Here is a 16,100-nt window from a genome sequence, read left to right on the forward strand (position 1 = left end):
TTTTTGATTGTTAGAATAAAATGTTGAAGTAGCTAAAATACCAAATCCTATAAACAATTACAACATTTCAGTGGCCAGTGGCAATGCTATTGCTATTACACATTTTGAACTTTGTTGGAATTAATTATGCCCTCAATGGAGAAAGAAGCACTGAAAACACATCTTTTCCTATAGCAACAAATGGACAGCCATTTCCATGGAATAAATTAAGGCTCCCTGGTTGGATCCTCCCAGTCCATTATGACCTTCTAATTCACCCGAATCTGACTTCATTAATATTCATAGGATCTGTGAAGATTGAAGTCACTGTGGTACATGAAACTAGCACCATAGTCTTACATAGCAAACATCTGGAAATCACCAGTGCAACTATTGAGGAGGAAAATGGAAAGACCCAAGCAGATTTAAAACAAATGAAAGTTTTGGAATACCCACCCCATGAGCAAATTGCCTTTCTATATGCTGAACCATTGCTGGTGGATAAGAAGTATTTCCTCTCTATAAACTATATTGCCAATCTTTCAGACGGTTTCTATGGCTTTTATAAAAGTACTTACAAAACTAAGGATGGTCAAACAAGGTAAGTAAAGGCTACAAAAGACTTCATACCATATTGTTATATTGGTCTTCTCAATATAAAGCTCTTGTACTTTAAACTGGAGAAAATAATGCTATAATAGTTTAATAACATGCTGACTTTTTATCTCTAAGGGTTTTATTTTGTTTGCTGTACATTAATACTGCTATTGTTGTATTCCACTCTCTTCATGTAATAATGTCTCCCATACCATAATTGTTGGTTTGTATTGTTGCTGTAGTTTTTTCTTTTCTGACTTTATGAACAAGATTAACAATATGTAATATTCTTAATTTTTTTCATGAAGTCAGAAAAGAAAAAATACAGCAACAGTATAAACCAACAATTATTCTAAAGCTCTATTTAAATAGAAACTATAAGAACTGATTACTATATCAACCTCAATTAATACACTTTTAGGGTAAAATACTACTCCATTCTGTACAGTGAATATGTTGTCTAGAGTATAGATTTCAGTTTCATAATCTGATCTTGATTCTAGTGTGAGATTTGCAGTGTCATCAATGGAAATTTAAGTCAGCTGTCAAGAATCACTGAGAGGCAATTAATTAAAATCAATGGGGCTTAAGCTCTTAAATCACTTAGACGCTTTAAAAAATTTTACTCTTTATAGATAAGGGTGCAAACATCTTCATAAACTTTTCAGGGGGGGACAGTCTTCCACTATGCGCTTGTATAAGCATCTTGGAGTTACCAATGTCTGTCAGAGTTTATAAGTCATTCCTAATTAATTGTTCCAAAGGAGTGAACAGAATAAGAGAATCTTCACTTTTCTTATACTTCTGTAATTATATGTTTTATGCCGTAGTTTGTCACCATTTTGGTCCCAGGATATGAGAGGGACTAGGTGAGGTAATATCTTTTATTGGATCAATACATTTATTGGATCAATTTCTGTTAGGGCCCTACCAAATTCACAGTCCATTTTGGTCAATCTCACGGTCATAGGATTTAAAAAATCATAAATTTCATGATTTCAGCTATTTAAATCTGAAATTTCACGGTGTTGTAATTGTCGGAGTCCTGACCCAAAAAGGAGCTGTGGGTGTGTGTCACAAGGTTATTGTAGGGGGGGTTGCGGTACTGCTACCCTTACTTCTGTGCAGCTGTTGGCAGCAGCACTGCCTTCAGAGCTGGGCAGCTGGAGACCGGCGGCTTATGGCCAGGAGCCCAGCTCTGAAGGCAGAGCCGCCACCAGCAGCAGCGCAGAAGTAAGGCTGGTATGGTATGATATTGCCACCCTTACTTCTGCACTGCTGCTGGCAGGACACTGCCTTCAGAGCTGGGTGCCTGACCAACAGCCGCCGCTCTCCAGCCGCCCAGCTCTGAAGGCAGTGCAGAAGTAAGGGTGGCAATACCGTGACCCCCCTAAAATAACCTTGCAACACTCTTGCAACGTCCTTTTGGGTCAGGACCCCCAATTTGAGAAACGCTGGTCTCCCCCGTGAAATCTGTATAGTATAGGGTAAAAGCACACAAAAAAGCAGATTTCACAGAGGGAGACCAGATTTCACAGTCTGTGATGAGTTTTTCTTGGCCATGAATTTGGTAGGGCCCTACTTACTGAACCAACTTCTATCGGTGAGATAAAGACATTACCTCACCCACCTAGTCTCTTTAATCAGATTACATGTTGTTCTGAAGAATCAAAACTCGCTTCAGTGGCAGCATGGATACATAGTTAAGATCTCTCTCTATTATGACTTAACCATTTTGTAACTTTGCTAGGGGACAATTGTATTGTGACCTGGTATCTGGATTTTGTCATGGTCAGAGAACCTAGTTACAATACAGTTTTCCCCTGATCCAGTTACAACAAATGACAGGATTCTCAAAGGTATATGGGTGCCTAACTCCCATTGAAATCAATGGGAAAATATTTGAAACCAATGGGAGTTAGATGCCTAAATACTATTGAGGATCTGGGCCATTGTGCCTCAAGGACAGCACCCACTAAGTGCCTAGAAAAGTCTCTATGGCTACCTTACTGTTTAGATTTCCTTTATCCAGGCAATTTTACTTATAGGCTATCAAGTGAATGTCGAATGAGTTTTGGTTTAGTAATTTACCTTGGTAAAAAAAAAACACTTTTCTTGAAAATTCTGCTACTTGCTTTGTCCTTTCAGATTGTTGGCTTCTACTCATTTTGAACCTACTTCAGCCCGCATGGCATTCCCATGTTTTGACGAACCATCCTTTAAGGCAAATTATACAATAAAGATTCGGAGGGATGGGCAATATAGTGCACTATCTAATATGCCAAAGGTGATTTTTTTCAGTCGTATCCTCAAGTGCTTTGCACCCATGTATATGTTTTCTTCCTTTCTTTGGTGGTTGCTATTCATGTGTTTATATGAGACCAAATAAGGTGGGCCTGTGGTTTCCTTATATAATGCAAAGAGTTGTTTTGTCCCTTGTTTTTACATTGTCCATAATAGGAGAATAAAGGGGTACATAGAACTAATTCAAAGAAATAATTCTTCATGCAGCATCAGCCTGAGGAATTCACTGCTGTAGACTGTCAGAGGCAGATACAGTGGAAGGGTAATTTTGTGACCTCTTTAGCAGCATCTATAATTATACATGCTAAAATAACAGTAATCAAATCTCATGGCCTATGTTATTCAAGAGGTCAGAATAGATGGCCTTAAAATCTGAATGTATGAATCACGCTTCAGGGCATAAACTGATTTCTAACGGGGACAGGAAGGAATTTAGCAAAGCAGGAAGGAATATTGCAAACAAAAATTATCTGCCTTCCTCTGAAATATTAGGTATGGACTATCGTCACAGGAAGAATACTTTGACTTGATGAACCAATAGTCTGATCATCCGGTATGGCAAATCCTATATTATTATTCTGTCCTATATTAAAAATAAAAAATATCTGAGCTGATAATTGGTCCTTTAGTCACCAGTTCTAATTATTCTGTCCTTCAGCTGCAGGAAGGTTAGGCAGGTAATCTACCCCATCTCCCAGTGATTGCCTAAGTTCCCTCTTAACTTTCACATTGGATAATATATGTTGAAGAGTTTTACAAAGAACAATGGCAGTTTTATTGAAAAATTAAATGCATCTACATACTAGAAGTAGAACTGAGTATATGTGGTCTGTCTCAATTCATGTTTTCTAGGTAAAGACTCTAAAGCTAGACAACGACCTGTTTGAAGATCACTTTGCAGAGAGTGTAAAAATGAGCACCTACTTGGTAGCATTTATAGTTAGTGATTTCCAGTCAGTCAGTCATACAACTTCATCTGGAATTAAGGTAGGTTTTAAAGATGATTATATATTCAGTTGAGAAACCATCCATTTCCCTTCCTTCCATGGCCAGCATAGATCACCCAAACTTAACAATTGGACTTGCTTTCAGAACCTGTGCTCTTTACTTGGCTAAAAGGGTCAGCAATGTGCAATGCAAATCAAGTAACTTTTACCTTCCAACAGTTTGGGCATGCTGCCTACACAATGGTACTAACCGTTGTTGAACTTTTAGGAATCAAATCTAGGGTTTGCCCAACTAAAATAACCAACAGGCCACATCAAACACTTGCCAGCTATACTGAAAATGTAGAAAGTGGATAAGAAGGTATGAAGAGTTGGTTATTTATTGGTGTGTTCTCAGTGCAGCATATTTTGCTCATGGGATCTGGACAGGTAGACATTTCTTCATCTTGCCATAGCAAGATGGCATAGGTGCAGATCCACAAAGGTAGTTAGGTACCTAAATCCCAGTTTTAGGCACAACTGCAATCCATAAAACCACTGCTCACTGCCTCCTAACCCTGTATGTGCCTAAACTTACTCAATTGCTTATATTTTCACTGTAAAAGTCCCCTAGATGCGGAAGTTTCTGCCTCTGGGCATGCACACTGCTATCTCGCTCTAAGCATCTGTATGTCTGTCTCCCGCCTAAGCCTTTGTGCGATGCATGAACCATTAAGATAAGATAAGCAGAGGAGCACCCACCTCATCTGTGGGGCCCAATCTAGTAGGCATGCTACCAGATCAGGTCCCATTCAAAATCTGGCACAAGAAGGAGATGGTGCTGCCACTGCCCACATTATAACTTTTAGTCTAGTGGTTGGAGCACTCAACTGGGATGTGGGAGACCTGGGTTCATTTCCCTTCCACTCCCCAAGTGAGAGAGATGATTTGAACAGGGGTCTCCCACATCTCTCAGGAGAGTACTTTATCCACTGTGTTATCGGCTATTCTGATGTCAGGTTCCCTCAGTCTCTCACTTTGGATAAATACTTAGTTACTGAAGCATTACTGGACCTCAGGTTTCCCACCTCCCAGGTGGGTTCCCTAATCATCAGGCTACAGCGTAATTCTCTCTGTCACCTAATGACTCTTTAACAACAAGGAGACCGGTAGCACCTTAAAGACTAACAGATTTATTTGGGCTTAAGCTTTCGTGAGTAAAAAACCTCACTTCTTCAGATGCATGGAGTGAAAGTTACAAATGCAGGCATTATAAGTTACAGATGCAGGCCTCCCTGCAACCTGAACTTGGGTGCCTAGCTCTGTGAGAAGGGTGGGCTTAGAATACACCCCTTTCCTAGGCTCCCTGCCTAGTATATTGGCTTTTGTAAATAGCATTCTTTGGCACCTATTTCTCCCCATTTATTATACAGGGAACCTAAGCACCTAACTCAGGCTTTGTGTATTGCATTGTTGTTCCAGTGATTTTTCTAGGCGGCTAAAAGTTATGCATTGAAACATTGACAGTCACAATGCCTAATGCATTGTGGATCCAGCCCATAGTTCTTACTCTGCATTTTGCATTCTTAAACCTAAATTCAAAGGAAGTGAAAAGCAACCAAACAACTGCTTCATTGTACTTTAAGCCATATTTCATGTATTTGTATATATTGTATTTATTCAACAGGTGTCAGTATATGTCACTCCAGAGAAACTGAATCAAGCTCATTATGCACTGGAAGCTGCCATAAAGATATTGGAATTCTATGAGCAATATTTTGGTATCTATTACCCTCTCCCAAAACAAGGTAATTTGCTGAAACCTATGCCTTAATGTTCAATAAAACAGGAGGTTCTAAGATGGTAAGTAAATTTGAGCCCATTATTATTTATTTATTGTTACTTTTTATTTATAAAGTGTGGCGTAGCAGGGTACAATCCAGAATAATGAATAGCTGTGTCACTTCTGCTCTGTAACCTAGGGTGCCCTTTACAATGCCTTGCTGCTCACAAACAGACTCCAGCATGTAAGTCACTCCCAGTATGTCTATGTGAGTGCTGCAGCCACCCAGCCACACCTTGGCTATTACCAGCCTTAGTTTACCACAGGGTGAACCCAATACACGCCCAGTCTTGGTTTTCCCCCCAGGGACGTATATCCCATACTTCCCAGCCCTCTCCTGGACAGTGCAAATATACTGAGTCCATTATTCCTTTAAGGAAATAATATGTGCACAACTTGTTGTCCTAAATGGAGTTACTCAGACATGTCAACTTGAACACCTTGGATCAGATAAAACAATAAAGCAAGTGTATTAGCTACGAAGAGAGAGATTTTAAGTGTATACAAGTAATGAGGCATAAAAATGAGACATGGTTACAAGAAAAATAACGATAGAACGCTTATTAATGCCTAACTTAACAAATTATATTCAAAGCAAGATTTTCTCACCACATACTTTCAGCAGCCTTGCTGACCAACTTCTGTAGGTCATGACCCCTCCCCCAAATTCCAACACCTGCTTCCTTTGTCTCTTCAAGTACAGTGAATGCGGTAGGCAGTGAGAGAGAGAGAGAGAGAGGTGCCTTCGAGTATTTGTTCCTCCTTTTATAGTTTCAGTTCCTCTCTTAAAAACGTTTCCAGCTGAGAACCAGGAGCCAAAAAGAATATGTGGAAAAATATTCCCTGCTGTTTTTTTCACCTGTATGAACTTTGTCTTCCCTTCCTATTTGATTATTCTAACTTGCATTTAAGCAGTAAACAAGCAGAGCACGCATACCTTTGTTTAGAACAAACCTGTTTGCCAACTTATGTTTGGGCAGGGCTGTCAGGTTTGGAACATGTTAATAACATCATATAGGAGAATCTCATAACTTCACAAACAATGTCGCCTCACATATTTTATCAGGACCATACTGACCACCAAATTATGAGTTTTCAAATGGTACCTTACAAGGCATGTGTACAAAGATTATTACAATAGTGAGTAGGGTGTGAATACATGAGTGTGTTATGTCACATATAGCCTATATAAGTGCTTTGCTTAAAAAGTATGAAAATGAGATCCTTGCCATGAAGATCTTGCAATCGAAATAAACATACAGAAAAATGAGGGAAGGCATACAGCAAAAGTAAAATATTCGAGCAGTGATGTATAACCTGCATCCTGTTAGTTCCAAAATTTCCCTAGCTTTTGTATATTTATTTTATTTTATTAATTTATATATCTGAACCAGAGATATATAAATGTGGGAAGTGATTGCAAATGGTATTCTTAGGGCTAAACAATTATGAGGATCCTTGGGGGGGATGGTTTAGGATGCTTTGCCTAATTATCAATCTAGATATTTGGTTTGGTAAATTAGGGAATCCATTTTTTTAAAAAAGTGATAAACAGAAGTAGTTACTTTACAGTGGCCAAATCCTCTTTTTACCACGCTCTTGGAAAGATTAACAATTACAGAATAGTCTCTTTGAGCAAGGCTTGCTTCTCTTGGCAGCATTTATTCTTTGATAACATTAGAGAAATTATACAATACCAGGAAGATACTTCACTTTTGATAATTTTTGGTGGCAGGAGGCACTGTAAAGAGGTACTTCCTCTGTATGTGAAAGTTAGTTCCTGTAGCTATTGAAAACTATAGACCATCAAAGCATTTCTGGTAGCTGGAAGAGATTTAAGTATGTGGTTGTCATGTTACCTATTCACATATGGCCTGATCAACTCCCATTGAAGTCAATAGAAGACTCCCACCAGTTTCAGTGGGACCTGAATCAAACCAATAGTGGAGACATTTTCATTTAGTATTTCCTCTACTAGACTTGAGCAATGATTCAAATGTCCCACATGTCAATGTATATTAAGTTCAACTGCTTTTCAGATCTTGTTGCTGTCCCTGACTTTCAGTCAGGAGCCATGGAGAACTGGGGCCTGACCACATACAGAGAGACTTCTCTGCTTTATGATCGTGAGACTTCTTCAGCTTCTGACAAACTTTGGGTTACCATGGTGATAGGACATGAACTTGCTCATCAGGTAGTCTAGTTTGGATAGGCTATTGTGCATGTCCATCAGGACATGGATATATGTTATAGATATTAATCAAAACAGCATTTTTGTTTGTTAAGTATTTCTGCTCTGAAAATTGGCTCTGTAAAAACGGCATTATGGATTCCATGTACATTGTCTCTAGTGTGCCAGTCATAAAATGGCCCCCATCTAGGCATTTTACAAACATTAAACTATTCACACAGAACCCTTATAAGATAGGGGAAGTTTTATCGCTTCTTTTTTCTCTTAACAAGTGGGGGACAGAGGTACACAGAAGTTAAGTGCCTGACTTTCAGAAGCACTCAGCACCCACACTCTGTTTGAAGTTATTGTGAAATTTGGATGTTCGGTGCTTAAAGTTGCTTGCCGAAGATCACATAAAAAGTCAGTCGCAGAGGTGGGAATTGAAGCTAGATCTCTTGAATCATCAGTTTGTTATATAATCACACAGACATTTTTCGTCTCTGAAATGATAATGTACATCAGTGAAGAGAATCCAGTTCTTAGCTATATTGGCTCTGCAATACTGATAGGTGTCAAAAGTTGTAAACCCTTATATTTGCCACTTTAGTAAACAATTATGATTCTGAACACAAGGAGCATGTATATTGAGTAAGAAGTTGCCATTTCTGAATACTTTGCAGAGTAGAACTGCATTTTAAGGAATTAATACCATGATTCATCAAGAGGCTTCAGATTAATTGATGACAGTATGGCAAAGCATTGACATTAAAAACTGATTTTCTATTGATTCATAAATTAGTCTGGTTTTGATTTATTAAGGACTAGTGTAGATTTCCAACTGTTAATTTCTATAGCAGATATAGAAATTAACTATTTGTTTGAGCTAGCACAGGGGTAGGCAACCTATGGCACAGGTGCCAAAGGTGTCACGTGAGCTGATTTTCAGTGGCACTTACACTGCCCGGGTCCTGGCCACCGGTCCGGGGGGCTCTGCATTTTAATTTAATTTTAAATGAAGCTTCTTAAACATTTTAAAAACCTTATTTACTTTACATACAACAATAGTTTAGTTATATATTATAGACTTACAGAAAGAGACCTTCTAAAAACATTAAAATGTATTACTGGCATGTGAAACTTTAAATTAGGGTGAATAAATGAAGACTCGGCACACCACTTCGGAAAGGTTCCCAACCCCTGAGCTAGCATATTGAAAATATCTATATATCTCATAAGCTACTTTACTAAATATCTTATTTACTGTATTTCTAAACTCTGGGTCAAATCTTACTCTCCTGAGGGTGGTCCCACTGACTTTAAACCAACTACTCATGCTAGTAAGGCAAGCAGGGTTTGGCCTTTAACGAACACTTTTTTATAAAACCAGTGAAACATTCTAAAGATGAATGCCGGTGACATTCATTTATGTTCAAAAAAAGATTCAAGTACTCGTCCTGTAATGGCTTTCCTAATAGTATACCATATTCAATATACTCCCCTTATTATTTATTTAAATAAAAAGAAATTGATGATTAAGAATTTGGTGTGATAAATGAACAACACACAGTAATGATGAGCACTGCACTCATCCATTTTATTGCCACATGTTAGAGAATGATTTTCGCTGCTAACTGATGGCATAGCTTTCTGAATGCCTAGAGTGATTTCCTGAGTGGTAGGATCATTGTTTTAGGTAATAAGAAATGGCCCAATTCTAGATCCTGTCCCAGGGGAAGACTAGGGTTGGGATACCGGACATGGCACAGCACTTGCCAGAATTTGGCCTTGTCGATAGATTTATTGTTAATGTACTTATCAACTTTTTGTGACTGAGAAGAGATGTTTCACTATTAATTGGAAATCAGACATACCTCCATCTTTTAAAACACTCACTGCCGAAGTAATGTTATTGATTTAGTTGGAAAAAGTTCTTTATCCTTCCTCTCTGTCTGGGAGCCAGTAATGAACATTTTATTTCTTGATGAACCATTTGTCTTAATTCCTTTATATCTTCTTTATCTGTTTCTGAAAATATATTTTAATCTATTTTTAGTGGTTCGGTAATCTTGTTACCATGGAATGGTGGAATGACATCTGGCTGAATGAAGGGTTTGCTCGATACATGGAATTTATATCTGTTGATGCCACATACCCAGAGTTGCAAGTGGTATGTATGGTAAATTGTAGCCTGTTTCATTTATAATTCAAGATGGTTTTCCTGAAGTGAATACACAATTACCATCTTTTTACTCTTCCAGAATGATTATTTGTTAGGTACCTGCTTTGCAGCAATGGGAAGAGACTCTATGAACTCATCCCGCCCCATATCTTCAAAAGCAGAAAACCCAACACAGATCAAGGAAATGTTTGATACTGTGTCATATGACAAGGTAAATCTGCTTCATATTCATATGTAATGGCAATTGTTTTGAGTTGTATGACTGGTTTATAATGTTACGGGCAGCATAGACAGGAAACTTGGCATTGAAATAATATTAACAACTTGCCTTTATAAAAGAACAAAACGTGTGTGTGTGGGGGGGGGCAGGATTTAGGATTAAACTAAATCATGTAGGGCCCTCCAGAATGATGCTAAGCACCCTCACCTTCCACTGACACCAGAAGAAGGGCAGCACCTTGCAAGATCACACCCTTATTCATTTTTTGACTAAAAGCACTTTAATAGCCTGGTATTATTCCATTGTAACAAATGTCAAAATGTCTGATCACTTTGGTGAGTAAAGGACTGAGCCATAAAGACTCAATCTTGCCTTTAGCGCCCAATGACTCCACTGGTAACTGGGGTATGCAGTGCTTTGTAATTCAAAGAGAGTTGCACATTGCAGGATTGTGCTCTAAAGTTTATAGAGAGAAAGAATTCAGCATTTCTCTCCATTTCTCATAGTGAATATGGAATTTCCATCTGTAGTTTCTCATCTGTTCTATACATTCTTAATTAAATCATCTTATAACAGTCAAAATAACTAAAGTACTTTGTTTATTTAATCTCGTTGTCTATGTGTAAATTACAGCTTGGAGAGAAAAAGTGCTGATACTACGGGGAAAAAATGAGTGGTGACATTTTAGTTCCAAATGCTCTAAAATCTATCATTTTCTCACACCAGAGTGTTATAGTTGGTCTGCATTTAGTTGTCATAATACAGTTATATGCTTGGCCAAATTATTCTAAATGGTTATAATTTATGATCTGTCTACTGTGAAAGAAACTAAAATAATTAGCTAATAAAATAGTAACCTTACATGGGACAGCTGTTTGAACAATTTACAAGATTATATAGTTAATGTCTTCCTGTCAAGGGGTGGGCCCCTTGGGAGTCCTTTCAGGCCTTGACCACACCACAGCAGGCCACCACCTGTAGTGCTATTTACATAGATTTACACTCTCCCAGCCAGCTCCCCAACTTGCTCCTGGGGAAGGGAACAGAGCTAGCAGCAGCTCCTGACTCAGCGTACCCTGTTACGCTTCCCCACAGCATCTTAATGAAGGACATGTCCTATTGGCTGTCTGTAAAAATCACCATAAAATATTTTAAACTTTTGGGGCCAGAAGGGACTACATTTGGGTAAAGCGAAGGCAAAATAGGAAGCTTGAAGATCAAATTTCAGCTTGAATTCTTTAATGTCCTGTTACATTGTTAGATTTCTTTTACGTTAAAGAACAAAATCTCTCTGTCACGCTCTCTGAAGTAGCTCACAGCTATGAGTGTGAGTTCAGGTCAGACTGTCAGAAAACAGGGCAGACACCCCAAACTGGCAGCATAGTCTGTAATTAGATTTCATCAAGCCAGTAACAAATGTGCACTCCTGGATTACTGTATTAAACTCACCATGGAGTCCCAAACAGCCCGTTTAGGCTCTCCAGTGCATCTTGCCACCCAGACAAACTAGACTTTGTGATGAAAGGTTATTAAAACCAAAAATCATCTCACATTAGGTTACTCCCAATCCCAAAGGATCAGTCAATGGATACTCTCGATTTTATACCAAAAACAACACTGGCAGCTAATTTCTCTAGTAAACTAACTAAAGGTTTATTAGCTAAGAAAAAGAAATTAGAATTATTGAGAGGTTAAAGTAGGTAAAATACATTAACAGGTGAGTCAAAATTTGTAAATCCAAAATGATAACAGAGTTGTAGTAATCTGCTAGGTTTCCAAAAGTTCCTCAGGGTTACCCAGAGTAATTCTGAAGATCTCTGCCCACTTGTTCAGTATTCCACCCTGTTAGAATCCAAAACAGTTCAGAGATACAGAATCGATCCCTGGATCCATTCTTATAGTGTCTTTCCATGGAAGGCAGTCTGGCAGGTGTATTCATTCACTGCTTGGGCTCTTCCTTTGTTGATTAAATGCAAAGAGTCTGTGAATTTCCACTGTCTAACACAACGACCCATGCTTTGAAGTTACCAATCTTTTACATTTACAAGGCTCCAATTTTGTGTGATGGGTAGACATAATGTAAATACAATGTGATAGCCCGAAACAATCCTTCATTAGTTTTCATCAAGTAAATTCTCATCTTAATATTAACACACACTTTTGATCTAGGGTTAATTAAGTACAGGAATGTATATAATGCAGTAGCATTCAACAGGTTACAGATAAGTGAAGACAATATCATTCACATTTCCTTTTAACCAAATTAACATTTGAGTGAATTGGTGCACTTAGCATTTCTTTGATATTCACACACAAGTGAATTGGTCTGTGGCCCTGACATGCTGGCTTGTCAGCATTACACTTTTTCAGAATTTTAAGTATAATTTTGAATTGGCAAGTGTATTTATTTTTATCTCTGCTTAGATTGTTGCTCAGCCTTTCATCAGGTTTGTCTTTCTCCTTTTTTTTCTCACTCTAGTTAAACTCCTTTTGACTGATCACCAAAAGCATTTTATTTCAGGCAGGATGCATAATTTCATCTGAGGTCACAACTCGTTCCGCTTTATTGGCCAGGGAGACTAAGTCCAGTCAGATATTACTTCGGGAGTCACATTCTGTGCTGATTTACACTCCATCCAATCCCAGTGAAGTCCATGGAGGTGAATGTGGCATAAATCAGCACTAAATTTAACCCTGAGGGGAAATTATTTTCTGCAGGGAGCTATATGGGAGCTGAGGAAGGACAAAATCCACCTTTCAAGCCCATGCGTGAGGCAAAGGCAGATCTGTAGCTACTTACTTTAGCATCTGGGTTAGAATAATGGTCATAGTCCCTTATGCACCTGCTGCATGTGGGTTTGTGGTCACTAGTTCCACCTAAATACAGAGCCACTGATCAAGTTTGCACCTCTTTCCTCACCTGCCTCAAAACCTCCCCTAAACACTGGGTTCGGAGGATCTAGTGCCAAGTCCATTTCTTCCATACACAGGTGATGCAGCATCCCCCTTGCATACCTTCTCTTTAGCTGTCCTTCCACCCATCAGAACCATAGTGCTTCTGTGTGTTTGGGGCTTTCTACAACTCCTATTCTCATTGCACTCTCTGTGCTTTAGTTACAGTCGGCAGCCATCATCTTGAAATAACTTGTGGCCTTTCATCTTGGTGACTTTTCACCTTTTATGTTCTCAAAATTCTCCATGTGTTAACAATTTTGCATTGTTGTATAACATAGTCATAGCTATTTCAAGGCAGCTGGAATTTATATGCTGATTCAACTGTGTCAAATCATCTGCAGGGGGCTTGCATTCTGCACATGCTGCGGAACTTTCTGACTGAAGAGGTGTTCCAGAATGGAATAATTCATTACTTAAAGAAACACAGTTATAGTAATGCAAAGAATAATGATCTCTGGAACAGCTTGGCTAATGTAAGTCCCCTTCTTTTATTTTAGATAACATAAAGCACACTCCTATACATATGCATCTGGGGTGAAACTTACCCCCATGCTGACAGCTAGCACAAGGTCTATGTGCAGTTTAAATCCCATTTAAGCCTTGTTTTGAGGACACAAATAGTGTGTAGCTCTTGTGCTGTCTTTGTGCATCGGAGTGAATTTCACACCCCAGTGACTTTCTTGCACTCAGTCTCAATGTGAAGCTGTTCAGAAAGTCAGTCATTATAAACGGGCTTTTTAAATCTTTAAGAGACTTAGAGAAAATGTTTACAAAATACAAATAGATTTAAAATTTGAGAGGCATGTTGGCAGAAACTCAGAGAGAAGAGAGCTGCAGAATGGAAGGGCATACTGATTGTGACTAATTCCTGTCAAAGTCAGCGCCTTGAGGGATTAGGTTGTAAGTGTGGAGTTGGGAGAACAAATAGACACATTTCACTGTATATGTAACAATGTGAACTGTAATATTAGGAGCAAAACATTTCATTAAATAGATTCAGCTGAGTTGAGGTGATGCCCTAAAGACTAGTAGAGCAATAATAAACTCCATACATCATTTGATACAATAGGAACTACTATTGTGCAAGGAATGATTTCAAATGTGGAGGAATTAGCAATGGGTACAAACGATTACTGCAGGGCAGTTCATCAGCTGAGTTTATGATGTGACTTTGTTGAAATGATCATAAGACTTTAGGTCTCAAAGGTAATAGCAACCTTAGCATAATAATCCATTTGATAGAATAAAGGTCATATCTTGTACACTTTTTCCGATGACAAAAAGATAATGGGCGTGTTCTTCAACTGCGTAAATGAGCATAGCTTCATCAAAGCCAGTGGGGCTATGCCCATATTGACTAGATAAGGATCTAGTCCAGTGGCCAGATCAATCCCTGGTATAATTCCATTGACTTTAATGGAGTTTTTTATTCCTAATGCTTCTGTTTGCATGGTTACATGTACAGGGTCGTGGATCTATTTGTTCTCTCAACTTCACAATGAAAGCCCAGCTTTCACAGTCTAATCATTAATGGGAAGTGCATCAAACAAAGTATTTGGCTGGGGTCAAACCCATAGACAAGGTTACCCAACAATGAAGCATCATCTATTGGATATACCAAGTTCAAGGAGAAAAAATTACCCAATATTCCATTCTGCAACCTAACTAACAACATTCATACAAACCAGGAAAAGTCAGCATCTCAGATATAATAGAGTTGAGTATTATTAGCCAAGCAGTGAGTCACTTAATGGAAAGTAGAAAACAAGTGAGGGCATGTGCAGTACAAACGGAAGAACACTGGGTCCAAGGAGAACTCTGAGCCTAAGGGCTGTACAACACACCCAGGTCATATTTAAAAAAAGAAAAAAGAGGAAGCAAACTGGTTATGGTCTACTGTAAAATATGTGAAGTCTGTAAAGATTACATCCAAAAACCAAGTCAGTAACTTCTAAACATTTTTTAAAAGATATGATTATGAGAAATGTCAAGTTTATTCACATCAAGAAGCTTTAGTCATAAAAATTTATTGGAATCAGCCTGCTACTTAACATCAGGACTATGCAGCTGGAAATGGGCAGTCTGAACACTGAGTTATAGTGTCTACAGTTCTAGGCAAGAGATCAAAGAAATCAAAATTGCACAGGTGGGACTGTTGCTGGTGGTTGGGTGAATACTTGAGGGGGACCAAGTTTAAAGGGTGATTTACTGATCTAAACAGCAGTTGTACAAAGGGCAAATTCTGGATGTGACAGATTGTACCAGAAAATGACTTGAGAGGCATATTTCATGTTTTTTAGGGGCAATTTCACCAGAAGGTTTTGATAATTTGACTCAAAGTATTACTAAAGGCTTTAGAATGTTTCTTCAGGGATAACTGACTTTTAAGTATTGGTAACTGGCTGAGATTTTTCTCTTGCTGGATAACAATTGCTAACATTGAAATAAGAAATCAGGACTATAGTAAATGGTATTTTCAGTATGACTTGCTAATCCTGTTTTGAAAATGTGTATTTTTACAGACATGTTCAGAAGAGGACTTCACTTCTGGTAAATTTTGTTACAGCAAAAGTCAGGTGGCTAAGAATGCAGTGAGTACATATTGCTATCTGCTTTCTCTTTATTAGACTAGTACAGAAAGAACTAATCAGTTGCATCCTTGTAATTTAATCATTAATGTAGATCTCTATTGAGCAGATACTTCAGCGTCCGCTTCACTGACATAGTGGTTGTGCTGAAGTAGTATGGAGTAAGACTGTATATCTGCTTTTCACTTGGGTCCCTTATAAAAATAGGATGTGTGTTTCATGAGGCAATCTCTGTGAGAAAAAAAAATTGACTAAATAAACAACTGCAGATACTTAAATTTGTCAGGAAAAAAAAAGGAAAACAGCAGTGGCAAAGAAATAAAGACAAGGATGAGA

The 16,100-nt window shown here is 38.3% G+C and overlaps 1 protein-coding gene across 1 annotated transcript in view; it reads left to right on the forward strand.

The window, feature by feature from the left end:
• Positions 1-16,100, forward strand: part of LOC112111304 (endoplasmic reticulum aminopeptidase 2-like) — a 28,635-nt gene continuing 12,535 nt past the window's right edge. Inside the window, exons 1-9 of the mRNA XM_026649177.2 lie at positions 1-580; positions 2,725-2,863; positions 3,733-3,867; positions 5,494-5,614; positions 7,689-7,843; positions 9,876-9,989; positions 10,081-10,212; positions 13,518-13,649; positions 15,699-15,767. Coding sequence (XP_026504962.1) covers positions 84-580; positions 2,725-2,863; positions 3,733-3,867; positions 5,494-5,614; positions 7,689-7,843; positions 9,876-9,989; positions 10,081-10,212; positions 13,518-13,649; positions 15,699-15,767 — 1,494 coding nt within the window. The 5' untranslated portion in view covers positions 1-83. The remainder of the gene's footprint in view (positions 581-2,724; positions 2,864-3,732; positions 3,868-5,493; positions 5,615-7,688; positions 7,844-9,875; positions 9,990-10,080; positions 10,213-13,517; positions 13,650-15,698; positions 15,768-16,100) is intronic.

Source organism: Terrapene carolina, unplaced genomic scaffold (assembly GCF_002925995.2).
Source record: "Terrapene carolina triunguis isolate 2854851 unplaced genomic scaffold, T_m_triunguis-2.0 Scaffold69, whole genome shotgun sequence".
Classification (NCBI taxonomy): Eukaryota; Metazoa; Chordata; order Testudines; family Emydidae; genus Terrapene; species Terrapene triunguis.